This window comes from Stegostoma tigrinum, chromosome 4 (assembly GCF_030684315.1).
Source record: "Stegostoma tigrinum isolate sSteTig4 chromosome 4, sSteTig4.hap1, whole genome shotgun sequence".
NCBI lineage: Eukaryota > Metazoa > Chordata > Chondrichthyes > Orectolobiformes > Stegostomatidae > Stegostoma > Stegostoma tigrinum.
Window position 1 is genome coordinate 69,607,256 of NC_081357.1, and position 15,770 is coordinate 69,623,025.

General features: G+C 39.2%; 1 protein-coding gene across 3 annotated transcripts in view; it reads left to right on the plus strand.

The window, feature by feature from the left end:
* lama2 (laminin, alpha 2) overlaps window positions 1-15,770 on the plus strand; it is a 372,371-nt gene that overhangs the window by 233,392 nt on the left and 123,209 nt on the right. For all 3 annotated transcript variants that reach the window (XM_059645398.1, XM_059645399.1, XM_059645400.1), the window contains 3 exons: window positions 8,683-8,916; window positions 11,855-11,998; window positions 14,419-14,598. In XM_059645398.1, coding sequence (XP_059501381.1) covers window positions 8,683-8,916; window positions 11,855-11,998; window positions 14,419-14,598 — 558 coding nt within the window. The remainder of the gene's footprint in view (window positions 1-8,682; window positions 8,917-11,854; window positions 11,999-14,418; window positions 14,599-15,770) is intronic.

Here is a 15,770-nt window from a genome sequence, read left to right on the forward strand (position 1 = left end):
CCCAAGCCGCACCCCCAGCTACCTACTAACCTCATCCCACCTCCTTGACCTGTCCGTCTTCCCTGGACTGACCTATCCCCTCCCTACCTCCCCACCTACACTCTCTCCACCTATCTTCTTTACTCTCCATCTTCGGTCCGCCTCCCCCTCTCTCCCTATTTATTCCAGTTCCCTCCCCCCATCCCCCTCTCTGATGAAGGGTCTAGGCCCGAAACGTCAGCTTTTGTGCTCCTGAGATGCTGCTTGGCCTGCTGTGTTCATCCAGCCTCACATTTTATTATCTTGCTATCTGGTGAGTTAATTTTGTCTGTTAGGAATTTTGAACATGAGAACATAGGAACAGGAGTAGGCCAGTCAGCTTGAGCCTGGCCAACATTCAAATCAGCAATGCTGATTGAACAGTGTTTCCCATAACCCTGTAAACCATAGTTAAGCAAAAATCTTACCAATCCCCAAACATATGTAAAGACTGAGCTTCTAACAGCCCTCAAATTGCTTGCTGCACTTTCATGCGAGCTTTCAGTGTCAAATGAACAAGGACACCAGGTTCTTTTGGACATTACCATTTTCCAACCTCTCACCATTTGACAACTACTTTGCACCTTCTAGGCATGTCTTTCAACATTCCAGATTAAGGTCTTTGGGTCCCATGGATTTGTCAACTTTCAGTTCCATTGATTTAATGTAGCATCTGTGCTTGGACCCCAGCTATTCATAATATATGCTAATGAGGAGGGAATGATAGAGGGAGGAGATGGCTTAGTGGTATTACCGCTGGACTGTTAATCCAGAGACCCAGGTAATATTCCGGAGACTGGGTTTGAATCCCACCACAGCAGATGGTGGACTTTGGATTCAATAAATTCCAAAGGCGACTACAAACCAGTTGTTGGGAGAAAACCCATCTGATTCACTCATGTCCCTTAGGAAAGGAAACTCCAGACTCTAAATCCGTTCTTAACTGCCCTCTGCTCAGTTAGGGTTAGGCAATAAAATGCTGACCTAGCCAGTGATACCGTCATTCTGTGAATGAATTTAAAAATAGCTAAAAGCAACATCTCTAAGTTTGCAGATAACACAAAGCTGGGTGGGAGTCGAGCTGTGAGGAGGATGGAGAGATGCTTCATTTGGATTTTGACAGGTTGAGTTTTCGGACAGACGCATGGCAAATGAAGTGAAATGTGGATATATGCAAGTTTATCTACTTTGGCAGCAAAACCAGGAAAGCAGAATATTATCTGAAGATGATATATTCAGAAAGGGTGAGGTGCAACCAAGCCTGGATGTCCTTGTACTCCAGTCGCTGAGCATACCCATGCCAGTGTAGCAGACAGTGAAGAAGGTAAAAGGTATGATAGTCTTCATTCTGAGAAGATTGCAATACTGGAGAAAGGATGTCTTGCTGCAATTATACAGGACTTTGATAAGACCACATCTGGCATTTTGTATGCAGTTTTGGTCTCCTTATCTGAGGAAGCGTGTCCAGGCTATTGGAGGGAATGTGATAAAGATTTACTAGACTGACTCCTGGGGGTCTCCCTGCTCTAGGAAAGATGTCGTTAAACTTGAAAAAGTTCAGAAAAAGTTTACAAGGATGTTGTCAGGCTAGGAGGGTTTGACCAGTCGGGAGAGGCTGAATAGGCTGATTCTGTTTCCCCTTGACCACCCTTCACCTGAAGTTCAGAACCAGGAGTCAGAGTCTAAAAATATAGGGTAGACTATTTAGGACAGAGCTGAGATGAAACTTCTTCATTCAGAGAATGGTGAGCCTGTGGAATTCTCTGTCACAGAAAGTGATTCAGGCCAGAATGTTGGAGATAATGGGAACTGCAGATGCTGGAGAATTCCAAGATAATAAAATGTGAGGCTGGATGAACACAGCAGGCCAAGCAGCATCTCAGGAGCACACTGAGATGCTGCTTGGCCTGCTGTGTTCATCCAGCCTCACATTTTATTATCCAGGCCAGAATGTTGGAATGTTTTTGAGAAGGTGTTGTATACAGTACTTATGGCTAAAGGGAACAAAGAGTATGGGGAGATTGTGGAACCAGGGTATCAAGTTGGCTATTTGATCATGACAAGGTTGAATAGTGGACTAGGCCGTTGGAGTTGGATGACCTAATACTGCTGCTATAATCTTGTTTCTATTCCTCTTACACAACTTCCTTATGAATAGTAATTTCCTTCAAATTCTCACTCTGATGAGATAATTTGATCTTTATTATTTCAGGGAGACTTCTAATGTCACTTATGTAAAAACAGACACAGAGTACTTATGTAACTCCTCTGCTGTTTCTCCTTTCCTTCATAAATTGTCCAGTTTCCACCTGCAAAAGACAGATAATTATGTTTGCTAATCTTCCCCTGGCACTTGAATAACTCTTGAATGCATGCATTTGTACTGATTTTTTTTAGGATTAAGTTTTTAAGAACTGTTTCACAGTAAACTACTAAATTTTGTGTGTAATAATTAGAAAGCTGGAACAGTATAGTAAGAAAAAGCAGAATATAAAAAAAAGGCAGGAGTGAGTTATGCAGCTCGTTGAGTCTGCTCTGCCATTTAATAAGGTCTTGGTGAATTAACAGAATGTTTCTATTGTATAATGTTTTGAGTAAAGTATCAACAGCCTTATAGTGCCTAGCAGGCTAACATTGGTGTAATGGTATGCAGAGAAAAATTTTTCTAATTCTCTAACTTCATTTATGAAATCGTATTAGATTTCTTTTCAGTTGTTGAATTCCCATCTGTGCATTGAGAAATCACTGCATTTTACCTCAATATTGAACCTTATTTTGACATTGTCAATTTATTTGAGGGCAAGGTTGTAGACTTGCTTGCCAAGCTGGTGTGTTTGATTGTATACATTTTGTCACCCTGCTGGGTAACATCGTCAATACACCACCAGTGAAGTGTTGGTTTCTATCCCACTTGTTATTTATATGTCTCGGTTTGCTGGGGTGGGTGGTCTTACTTCTGGTTTTGTTCTTCAGTGGTTTGTATTATTGGGTCCAGTTCAGTGTGTTTGTTAATGGAGTTTTGGTTGGAATGCCAGGCCTGCAGGAATTCCCTGGTATGTCTCTGTTTAGCTTGTGCAACTTTAGATGTGTTGTCCCAGTTGAATTTGTGCCCTTCTTTGTACATGTGTACTGAGACCAGTAAGAATTGGCTGTGTCTCTTGGTGGTTCGTTGGTGTTTGTGTGTCCTTATTGTTAGTCTTCTTCCAGTTCAGCCTATGTAATGTTTCTTGCAGTCCATGCATGATATTTTTTATATTACATTAGTTTTGTTGGTTGTGGGTATAGTACCCTTTATGTTCATCAGTAGCTGTCGAAGGGTGGCTATTGTTTGTGGGCTACCCGGACACCTAGGGGGTGTCTTCTCAAAATCTTTTCAAAAGCCTTGCCCAGACAGTAGTTAAAAATCAACTACATCTTGGGGAATTAGTTGTTGAAAGGTTGTTTACACCTTTCGGAGAGTTTAGGACCAGAAGGTACAACTTCAGAATAAAGGGTCACACATTTAAGATAGAGCTGAGGAGAAATTTCTTCTCTCAGAGGGTAGTGAATCTGTGGAATTCTTTACTGTCAAGACTGAGGTAGACAGATATTAAATCAATGAGGGAATTGAGGGTTATGGGGAAAGCAGAGTTTGGAATAATGTGTACAGTTCTGGTCACCCTGTTGTAGAAAGGATGTTATTAAATTGGAGAGGGATCAGAAAAGATTTACAAGGATGTTGCTGGGACTGGCGTATTTGAGTGGCGAGAGATAGTCACTTTTTATGAAGAATACAAATTACAATTAATGTTAAAATACTTAGGAATGAAATACTTTAAAGTCTTAGAGAAATAAACAAAATTCATGTCGGACATTCATTTCTTCTAGTTAGGGGTGCTGTAGATTTATTTTCCAAACCACTTTCACTAGTTTATATGTATTGCTAGACTATCAATCCAGAAATTTAGCTAATGTTCTCGGGTCCTGGGTTCATATCCTGCCTTGATGTAATTTGAATTCACTAAAGATTCCACAGTTAAGGGCCTAATTGTGAACATGAAACCAACGTGTGACTCCAGGCCCACAGTAATGTATTGACTGTTAACTGCCCTGAGGGCAATTAGCAAGGAGAATGAATGTTGGTCTAGTCAAAGATGCGCACATCCCGTGAGTGAATTTAAAAAAACACACAGTATGTGTCCATGTACCCTAGGTTAAAGATCAGAATAAGTTGTACTGGGAGGGGAAAAGAAGATATTCTTTGCTTTGAGGATGGGAATAAATGCCAAATTGAATTTTAAACAAAAGATAGACATTGTAATTTTGAAGTGGTTTCCTACAGCCTTCACTGTAGACTTTGAATCTCTTATGCATTGCTGGCATTTTTAAAAAGCTGAAAATTAATGAAAACTTATTTTTCTTTTACTCTTGGGAGAAAGAACTTACTGAGCAATAACATTATTAATTCCTAGCTGTCAAAGAAAAACCTGTGTTCAATAAAATTGAAGAAATAACACTTGTGTTTTTAGATGAAATGTAAAAATGCAATCTTCTTGTTCACTATAGATTCCAAAATATCCCCTGGAAGTGTCAAAACTCTAATACTTGAGGGGCCATCCCCCTTAGGTCCCTAGGCTAAAACCTTGAGCAACTGCTGTAATTCTTCATATGTATCTGTAATCCAGACGTTGAGATTCAAATAGGCTTGTTTTGAGCCAGCTATCCTCAGACAATGCAAACTACAAATACTGAGTAGGGCCCAGGGTGGGGTTTTATTATGTAGGAGAAAATTGCATTTCCTGCATTGAAAATGGCTGCCTCCTAAAAACAGCTGCACTGAATAGTTTTTTCATCACTCGTGGGACGTGGGTGTGGCTGGCTAACCAACATTTATTGCTCATCTCTGTCTAGTTTCCTTTCAGAAGGTGGGGGTGAGCTGCCTTCATGAAATGCTGCAATCCATGTGCTGTAGGTAGACACACAATGCTATTAGGGAGGGAATTCTAGCTTTTGACCCAGCAACAATAAAAGATATATTTTCAAGTCAGGATGGTCAGTGGCTTAGAAGGGAACTTGCAATTGATGGCGTTGCCATGCATCTGTTGCCTTTGTCCTTTTTGATAAAAGTGGTTGTGGTTTTGGAAAGTGCAGTCTAAGTTCTAGGTCTAAATTCTTGGTGAATTTCAGCAGTACACGCCGCTGCTACTGAGTGTTGATGGTAGAGGGAGTGGATGCTTGTGGACGTTATTCCAATTAAGTGGGCTGCTTTGTTCTAGATGGTGTCAGGCTTCTTGAGTTTTGCTTCCCCATCCAGGCAAGTGGGGAGTATTCCAACACAGTGACATAAGAAAGGCTAAGGCATGAACTGGGCTGTGGTTTGATTGTCTGTAGAGAAATTATTTCAAACAGTTCCTTACTGGATTTATTTCATGGAGAGGAGGGTGACACTACCAAAGATACTATACATTGGATTCTCATGTGGCAACTGAACTAAGTTGCAAACCAAATGCTTACCTTCCCCATACATACAGAATGAACTACGAATTAGTCTGTGTCAGAGGCAGGGAATGTCATTGCTGCATATTATCCTGGTGATTGCATTCATTCCCTCTCTCGCTTTCATAATTTTCACCAAATCTAATGCTAATGACACAGCAACATCAATTCAGAATCTATAAGCACCACTATGTTAAATTTGAGAAATTGTGAAGCCTGGCTAGTGTAGAAAAGTGGCTATAAAATACTGATATCCTTTAAGAAAGGAAACCTACCAGCCCGGGTTCAAAGAGGAGTTATTGCACTCGAAAAACTAACTCTAATTCTCACTCCACAGATACTGCCAGACCTGCTGGGTTTCTCCAGTATATTGTGTTTTTATTTCAAATCTTCAGTGTCTGTGGATTTTGCTTTTATTTAGTCTACTACTTGTAGTTGATCTACCATATGTTTGGCTTCAGTTTTACACTATACAATTGATTTAATCACTTTAGCACTAATACATACTGCCCTGCCAATCTTACCTGTGTGCCAAAAGAAACTTTAAAAACACCCGCTTTCTTTTCGTCTCTGTGTCATTCTAATCCATTCCCTCCCATGTTGTTCACTCATTCCCTCACCTAATGGCTGAGTTTTCAATTGTCTGATGAGGTGTGGATGTGCTGCAGGAGAGTTCGGGCTAAGATATTCTGAAAATAATGGCCCCTGATGATGTATCAGTGTCCTGATGCTTCTGAGGCATATGAGTATTTTCACAAACAGAGGCAGGGAGCCAACAATTCATTTGACTCCAGTTAAATGCTCATTGAGCTCCCTCAGAGGTTTGTTAGTAGACAGATAAGAACCAAAAGTTGAATTTCAAATTGTAGACTGTCAAAACTGAGTTTCCCAATTAAAATGTGCCCTTAAAGAGATTTTAAGACATGGAAGAGATTTATAGCTATTTGGAATCCATGGGAATTATGGAATATGAGGATCGAGGGAGAAAGTGCAATTGGATATTGGAATTCAAGCTCAAATAAAAGCAAAATGCCCCACAGCTGGAAATCTGAAATAAACACCAAAAATGCTGGAGAAGTGCACTAGATGTGGCAGCATCTGTGCAAACAGAAACAAAGCGAACATTTCTAGTCCAGTCTGACTCCTCTTCTGTTCTGAAGAAAAGTCATATTGGACCTGCTTCTTTCACCACAGATGCTGCCAGACCTGCTGTGTTATTTAATATTGAATTTCAGAGTAGGCTTGAGAGCTTGTACAGCTTATTCCTACTTTTCCCTTTGTTATATTATAGTGTTCTGAAATAGAATCCCTACATTGTGAAAGCAGGCCATTCAGCCCATACTGAACCACCGAAGGGCATCTGCCCCATCCCTGCATTTCTCAATGGTTAAGCCACCTGGCGTGCTCAGCCCTGGACAATTTAGCATGGGTAATCCACTTAACCTACACATCTTTAGTCTGTGGGAGGAAACCCACACAGAGAACATGCAAACTCTACACAAACTGTTGCCCAAGGGTGGAATTGAACCTGGCCCCCTGGTGCTGTGAGGCAATGGTATTAACCGCTGAGCTACCATTCTGCCCCAGTAGCAGTGCATCACTTAGGGCGAGCAGATATGAGAGATGCTGCAAGACCTCCCTTTATCTACAGCTTTAGGTTACCAGACCTCACTTCGGCAGAAGATTTGTTTTGATGGTGATCCTCAGATTAAACTCGCTACCACTCCTCTCTCTCTAATAAGTATGCAGCCTATGATTGTCTCGGAATAGGATGACTTTCACGTGTATTCATGCTTAATAAAGCCTGATTATGTTCTCTCAACTGATAGTTCTGAGGAAGGGTCACGGGACCTGAAACATTAACTCTGTTTTTACCTTCGCAGATGCTGCCAGACCTGTTGAGCTTTTCCAGCAACTTTGTTTTTGGTTCAAAGCTTTTATATTGTTTCCATCCCAATCTATTGATTGGGTTTGCTGCAACATCCACATTCCTTGAATAAAATTAACATATAATTTGCACCCAGGCCTCGGATGGTAGGACTGATGTATGAGGAGAGATTGACTAGAATAGGATTGTTTTCATTGGAGTTCAAAAGAATGAGGGGGAATCTCATAGGATTTATAAAGTTCTAACAGGAATAGAAAGAGTAGACATAGGGAGGATGTTCCTGATGGTGAGTCTGACCAGTTTGAGGAATCTGGGTAGACCTTTTAGAATGGAGGTGAGGAAACATTACTTCACCCGAAGAGTGGTGAGTCTGTGGAATTTATTACCACAGGAAGTAGATAGATGATGCCAAAACATTTTATGTATTCAAGAGGCAGCCAGATATAGCACTTGCGGTGAATGGGATCAAACTTAATAGGGAGAAAGCAGGATTAGGCCATTGAATTGGATGATCAGCCATGATCGTGAAGAATGGGGGAGCAGGCTTGAAGAACTGAATGGCCTCCTTCTGCTCCTATCTTCAATGTTTCTATATTGGTGTTTTTATTGGTGGTTTTTATCGTTTGGTAAAGGGAAGAATTGACCCTTCAAAACTCATCATCTGATCCTCTGTTTTATTCTGTCATGATAGTATGAGAAAGAAAAGGATTTTGTAAGATGGGAGTTGTGGAGTGAAGGGTTAATTGTACCTTTATTCTAATAATAGCCACTGGCCATCCTTGTGTGGAGCATTGTCATAATAACAATATATCATGTGAAAGTGGGGCCTGTGTCTGTAGCATTCCAGGTATGACCTCTCATATCATCCCTTTGGGAATCAGTACCTGGATTGGCTGGATGGCTGCAGAGTGACACAGCACAAACTTAATTCCTGTACTAGCTGATGTTGCCATGAAGTCTTGCCCCTCATGAGTCAAGGTGATCGTCAGATTAAACTCGCTACCACTCCTGTCTCTCTAAAGAGAGTGCAGCCTTTGATCCACTGGGGATGGGATGACTTTCCCCTATGTATTTATGTTTAATAAAGCCTGTTAATATTCACTCACCTGAGTGTAAGCCTGATCTTACTAATGTACAACACTGGTGTCATGTAAAACCCTATTTAGACAGTCATTCCAGTTCAGTTACATCAGTTCAGTCATAAACTGGTTATTTCAAAACATTGTAGATTCAAATAAGATAACAATTCTCTCAACTTCTTAGAAGATACATTTCCTTTATTGTCTTCCATATTTTTTCAGCCCTGTAACTGTACAGTTGTGGGATCTTTAAACCTTCAATGTGATGATGCAACAGGCTGCTGCTTCTGCCGTCCAGAGTTCACAGGGGAAAAATGTGACCGATGCAGAGAAGGTTACTGGAACTATCCACTGTGCCGGCACTGTGACTGTGATCTGGCAGGGACAGAGAGTCAAACCTGTGATGAAGCCGGAATTTGTTCGTGTGCAGAATATAGCGGACAGTGTAACTGTAAGGTGAGTTCATATTTTTTCATGGATGGAATAATGTAATATCCAATAAATACTCAATCATGCCTGTTAAATTTATTAGAATTCTTAAAGGAACTAACAAGCAGGATAGATAAAGAGGAAGTAGTAATGTAATATGTTTGGATTTCCAGAAGACCTTTGATTAGACACCACGTGAGAAGCTGCTAAATAAGATATGTTGTGGCAAGCTGGGCATTGTAGGACATCGGCCTGTAACTAGTGGAGTACCATGGGAATCAGTGCTGCATCCATAATGATTTACTATATACATAAATATATATTTATTATCTATTAATAATTTGGATAAGGAATGTGTACTGTCATCAAGTTTGTGGATGATATATAATTAGGTGGAAAGACAAGTGGAGAGGAAGACACAATGAGTGTACAGAAGAAGAGAGAAGGGTTAAGTGAGTTGACAAAAACCTGGCAGATGGGATATAATGTTTAAAATGGGAGGTTTTACGCATTGGTAAAAAATAAGTAAGGATTAGAATATTATTTAGGTAGAGAAAGACTTCAGGAAAGGAAATCTACTGTCCTTATCTGGTTTGGCCTACATGTGACTTAAGATCTAAAGCAATATGGTTGACTCTCAGCTGCCCTTTGGTCAATGAGGGACAGGCAATAAATGCTGGCATAGCCCATGCTATCCTCATTGTGTGAATGAATCAAAACAAAAGACTGTGGAAACGTGCAGCACAGGGTGATTTGGGGGTCACAAAATGCTAGCATACAACTTGAGCAGACAATATGAAGGCAAATGGAAGATTGTCCTTTATTTGAGTGGGAATGGATATAAAGATTGGGAAGTCTGACTAAAACTATGCAAGGCACTACTGAGTTCACACCTGGAATATTGTGAAAAGTTTTGGAAAGATACACTGGAGCCCAGAGAAGGTACACATCTTTGATCTTGCATCTGGAGAGATTGACTTACGAGGAGAGATTGCGTCTGGCCTTAATGGAGTTTAGAAGAGTGAGAGGTGACCTTTTTGAAACGTTCAAGGTTCTTAGGGGACTTGATATAGTCAATGCAGTTGCTTCCCTGCTGTGGGACAGTCTAATACGAGAGGACACAATCTGAGAGAAGGAGATTGTCCATTTAAGACAGATGGGGATGAATGTCTTCTCTCAGGCTGTAGAATCTTTTACACAAGAGAACTAGAGGTTAGATTGTTAAGTATATTCAAGGCTGAGAAGGATAAATTTTAACCAATAGGGGAATCAAGATTTATAGGGAAAGGTCAAGAAAGTGAAATTGAGGATTATCTCATTGAATGGTGGATCAGACTTGATGGGCCAGATGACTTCTGCTCTAATGTCTTATAGTCATACAATGGGATACTTAGAGTCATGGACATTTACAGCACAGGAACAGACCCTTTGGTCCAACTTATCCATATGGACTGGGTATCCAAGTTAAATCTAGTCCCGTTTGCCAGCTTTTGGCCCATCTCCATCTAAACCCTTCCTATTCATATTCCCATCCTTTTAAATTCCCATCCACCACTTCCTCTGGCTACTCATTCCATACACACACCGCCCACTGCATGAAAAAGTTACCCCTAAGGTCCCTTTTATATCTTTCCCCATCACCTTAAACATATGCCTTCTAGTTTTGGACTCTCCCAGCCCGGAGAAAAGACCATGTTTATTTACCCTATCCATGACCCCATGATTTTATAAACCTCTATAAGGTCACCCCTTAGCCTCCAATGCTCCAGAGAAAATATCCCCAGCCTATTCAGCCTCTCCTGAAAGTTCAAACCCTCCAACCCTGGCAACATACTCATAAATATTTTCTGAATTCTTTCAAGTTTCACAACATCGTTCCTGTATGATGGAGACCAGAATTGCACTCAATACTCCAAAAGTGGCGAACCCATGTCGTGTATAGTCTGATTGACAGCTCCTGGTCCTTATGAAGTAATTGACTACAAATGCTTGTTTTTATAAGCGTTTAAGTTGTAGGGAATTGGAGGTGGTGTTATTTTTTAAAGTCACTCATTTTAATTTTTAAAAATCTGAATTCGTTAATGGAATGAATTTGAACTTTGCCTTATTAAATTTCAGCATGGATCCAGATGTCTGCCTGTTCGGCTCACTGGTTGATTAGTATGGATGATGTTAGGGCAAAGGGTTGTGGATAGAGAGCATGAATTAAATTGTTTGGCAATAAGTTGGCATAAGAACTATGAATGACCTTGGCTGGAGGGACACAGGTGGAGCAGCCATGGAGGATGTGTTGGTAGCATGGATCAGCATGGATAGGGCATGGGGAATGTGTGTGCACAGGTGAGGTCTGGAGTGTTTGTTTTGTTGTTCTTCTTGCAGCTAGGCCAAAATGGCAGAGTATAAAGCAGACTTTTTGAACTGCAGTCCTCCTTTGAATCTGACAGGGCCTGTAGCTAACTTTGAAATCTCTCAAGGGCTGGTGGCAATTCTCATATCTCTACCTGCTCCTCACCCCTCTGGCAATTTTCCTGACTATGTGTTCTAAAAGTGAGAAAAAAAAATTCAGGCAAGAATGTTTCGTGTTGTATGACAGAGCACAGTGATAGACCAGCAATACATGACGCACAACAAAAATCCAATAGAGGGTTCACAAGGACCTTGTCTTACTGAAAGAGAATGTAAAACTTACTACTACAGAAAGAGCTTGAAGTGAACAGTAGTTGTACCTTTCTGGAGAGACTCGATGCACACGTGGGTTATGCTGCTAGATTAAGTTACGGAAAGTCAGGGGGAGGCTCAAGTAGAGCAAAAGCTCTGGTATGGAGTTGATGGTCTGAATGGCTTCTTTCTGAGCCATATATCATATGCAAGACTATTTTCTGTAAAAATGCATATTAATATTTATTTAATTAATATTAAATGCTGCTGTTGATCTTTTAAGCAGTCAGTTTTATTTGTTATACAGGTGAATGTGGAGGGAATCAGTTGCAATAAGTGTAAGACTGGTGCTTTTGCGCTCTATTCAAACAATCCTCATGGATGCAGTAGCTGTTACTGCTCAGGTGTGACTACGCAATGTACTGAGGCAAAAGGACTGATCCGCAAGAGAGTAAGTGAATTAGTTGCTGTTTCGCATTTGATGAAATACTTCTGACCAACTTTCTATCTCCAAAAGGGCAATTATGACTGTACCTGTCTCCCATGTATTACTAATAATGGGAACTGCAGATGCTGGAGAATCTGAGATAACAAAGTGTGGAGCTGGACGAACACAGCATGCCGAGCAGCATCTTAGGAGCACAAAAGCTGATGTTTCGGGCCTAGACCCTTCATCAGAAAAAATCAGCTTTTTTCTGATGATGGGTCTAGGCCTGAAACATCAGCTTTTGTGCTCCTGAAATGCTGTTTGGCCTGCTGTGTTCATCCAGCTCCACACTTTTTTGTCCAGTGTATTACTGCTTATCTTGTATTGATCTACCAAAAGTCAAAAGAATCCCAGAGATTGCTTTTGTAATTGTAAGTGAACAATTGAAACTTGAGGTGAAATATTTAATTTGAATGGAAATATATTTCCAGATAATGATTCAGTTGATTTTAAGTTTACTGTGCAATATAATTGATATTAATCTTACAGTTGTACTTTATGATTTGATGTATGTCCTATAAAACTTTGTGTATCCCTGTTTATGGTGTAAAATCTTGAAAATAGGTTTAGTAAAAGACATTCTCACTTTTTTTGTTCTCTGATGTGACATCTTCTTCAAGATTTTTAAACTGATTAATCAGAGAAATAAAAGAGCAAATGATGATGACAGTCATCTAATTTCACTTCTCTATAGTGAAACACTTTGAAATTGTTCACTGTCTAACTTGGAATATATTGAGTTTGTGGATGTTGCTATAATTCTAGCTGGAGGTAATACTGGATAAGTCAGACCCCAGTGTAAACGCTGGCTAGAAAGATCATAACATTAATTTGTACAGTAGTGAGGTAATTCACACAAGGCTGTCAATATTTGTCTATAAAAACACACAAGTTTGTAACACAAGAAAACAAAAGAAAATTTATTTATATGTAAAACAGTTTTGGAATACTTTAACATAATCAGCAAAACAATGTTGCAACTTCTAACGTAACAATATTCCTTACAGATACATAATCCCTGTCAAGTTTACACTTGATCTTGTTGGTAATCGTGTTTTTAGTTCACTGCTGTAAATGACTTTCTGACCTCTTAAAAATACCTTCACAGAACTGAAATTTTATCTCAGTTTCAAAATTCCAAATCTCTATTAAATAACGATAAGATTAAAATCTCAAATTATTTAGTTTATGCCTTTGTAACAAGGGTCTACCATTGACTATTTTTAAGAGTGTGGTAGATAATTTGTTGCTTTTTCAGGGAATCAAGAAATAGAGGGAATTGGTGAAAAAGTAGAATTGAGGGAGAAGGTCAGCCATGGTCACATAAGTGACAGAGCAGCTTGGAGGTTTATTCCTACTATTTCTGATATTCTTATGTTCTAATTGACTATATCAGCAATCATGATCACAATGTGAAAAATCAGGTCAACACATCAATGCCTGATATTCCAATGTAATCAGGGCTAGACCAAAAGCATTTAGGTACTCTCGCACCAAGGGAAACCTCCCCCACTCTTCAATTAACTTTGAAAAATAAATGTTGTGAATCACTTTTAATAGAAATTCAATTTTTATAATTGCACATTTATTTTACACGGGAAAGAAGAATATTATAGTGTTGTTTTACATTCCCACTGTTCTACACTTTTGCAGAATCTATAGTGGGAGAAAAATAGATGCTACAATCTGTAATATGGCTCACATGATGTAAAACTTTCTCTTCACCTGACAGATCATTTTATGCACAATTTACACAACCAATAATCATTTTAATTGAGTGGGCCAGATTAAATTACATGCTTTAATATTATTTACTGGTTCACAGTTTCGTAATAGTCATTTGGATAGACAAAGTTATGTAATTGTAACATAAACAGAATAAGTAATATCATATAAAATTTGGGAAAGACTAATGTAATTATGTGGAACATATGATAGTATATTTGAATGTAAATCAGCAGACCTAGACCTCTCATTCCCATTGCTGAAGGCTGTATTTACTTTGAATTTCATGAATAGTTCTTTCAGATATTTGTAGTGTTGCCTGCTACTCTGGTATTCTTTTTCTTGGTGACTACCTGGTTTGCGTAATGATTATGCCAGCCTTGACCTCAATACAGTTATTTGTGGTTTGAATTATTTTGAAATTATATTTTAGTCTTCATTGAATAGCTGGAAAATAGCCCACAATGATTAGCAGCCACATTCTGGATCTAGATTTTTTTTGAGTAAAATGTTATCATGAATCACTGACTTAACATTGTTCAGTTAATGTTGCTATCATGTGTTTTGCTGTTTGCTTTCAACTTGTTACAGAGTATGTTTTTACAGTAAGGACTCAAACGCTCTGCACATCTAACACCTGTCTTCTTTTTCTCTTGAAGCTGATGCTTAATCCTGACCAGACTATACTGAAAATAGTAAATAAACTAAATAACCGTGAAACAACCGATGGTGTCTTTCATCAGCATCCAGAGATAGTAGCTAATGTAGATGTAGTCATTAAACATCTTCTCTATGAGCCTTTTTACTGGAAACTTCCAGAGCAGTTTGAAGGTGAAAAGGTAATTAACTTCTTAACTTCAAGTTGAAATGATAATGTTACTTAAAATTATTCACCAAACTGACTGATGGAACTCATCTACTACCTCAAATGTGGAAGTGAAGTACAATGAATGGAGTTATGGTAGTCTCCATGCTATTCACATAGTTATAAGAGATTCACTTCTGGTAATGATAAACATCTCTTAGAAGAAGTTCTATACTGTTTCTATGCTGTCATGAAGGGACACACTGACACAATCTTGCAACAAAGGTTACAATTTAATTGCTAAAGTCTGGTGGGATGGGGTCATGTCAGAGGCTAAAATACAGAAAATCTGGAACAGAAATCCAATTCAAACCTGTTTGCTTCTGGTTATAATGGAGGTTGGTGAAGGTGTGGGTGGTGAATGCATTTAGAGGATTTAATTATCATGTACAGTGGTCATTTAATTATAATGAGGCTTTCTGATTTTGCTTTAACAGCCATTCTAATTTTTTATCCACAGGCAGTTGGGTTTCCCAGATTTCAGGAAACTCGGCAGCTTGAAGTCAGAAAAAACGTTCATTTCTTCCAGGCCCAATAAACAACCCAGTAAGCCTTCCCCAACCCTATTGCTCCAGTAATCTCACTGCCTTTGTTCTGTGACCAACTTCTAATTCAACCACTTGCTCCCCATACCTCAATCAGATCCATCCTCACAACTGGGAGCCCCAACTCCTATTATCTCACTTCCCCAATAATCTTCTACCCCCGGTTTTAGCGTTGTGAGGCAGACAAAAATACTTCCAACTGCCTGTGGGTAAGACACTCAGAAAAAATATTTAAAAAACAGTCCTGTAACCTGCAGCTAGATTCTGCGGTACAATTAGGAAATGCACTGTTATCGCAATTTCTACCAGATTGTCAAATGGCAATTACTTTTCATTTTGTTCAGACAGCACCATTAAATAACTTTGCATTTATAGCCCTGTATTTTATTATGTTATTTTAATGAAATGCAAGCATTATAAGCTTAAACAAATATTCTGATATGCTAACTTTTTTTAAGATTGCAACTTAATTTTTGAAACAAGATTCAGTACTGTAGCTTTGTGGAATGAGTTCAGAACTGATGCAATTAAAGAATAAAGTTATCATAAAAAGGATACTCAAAAAACTGACAGAGACTTCTCATGAATTTCTCAGTTATGC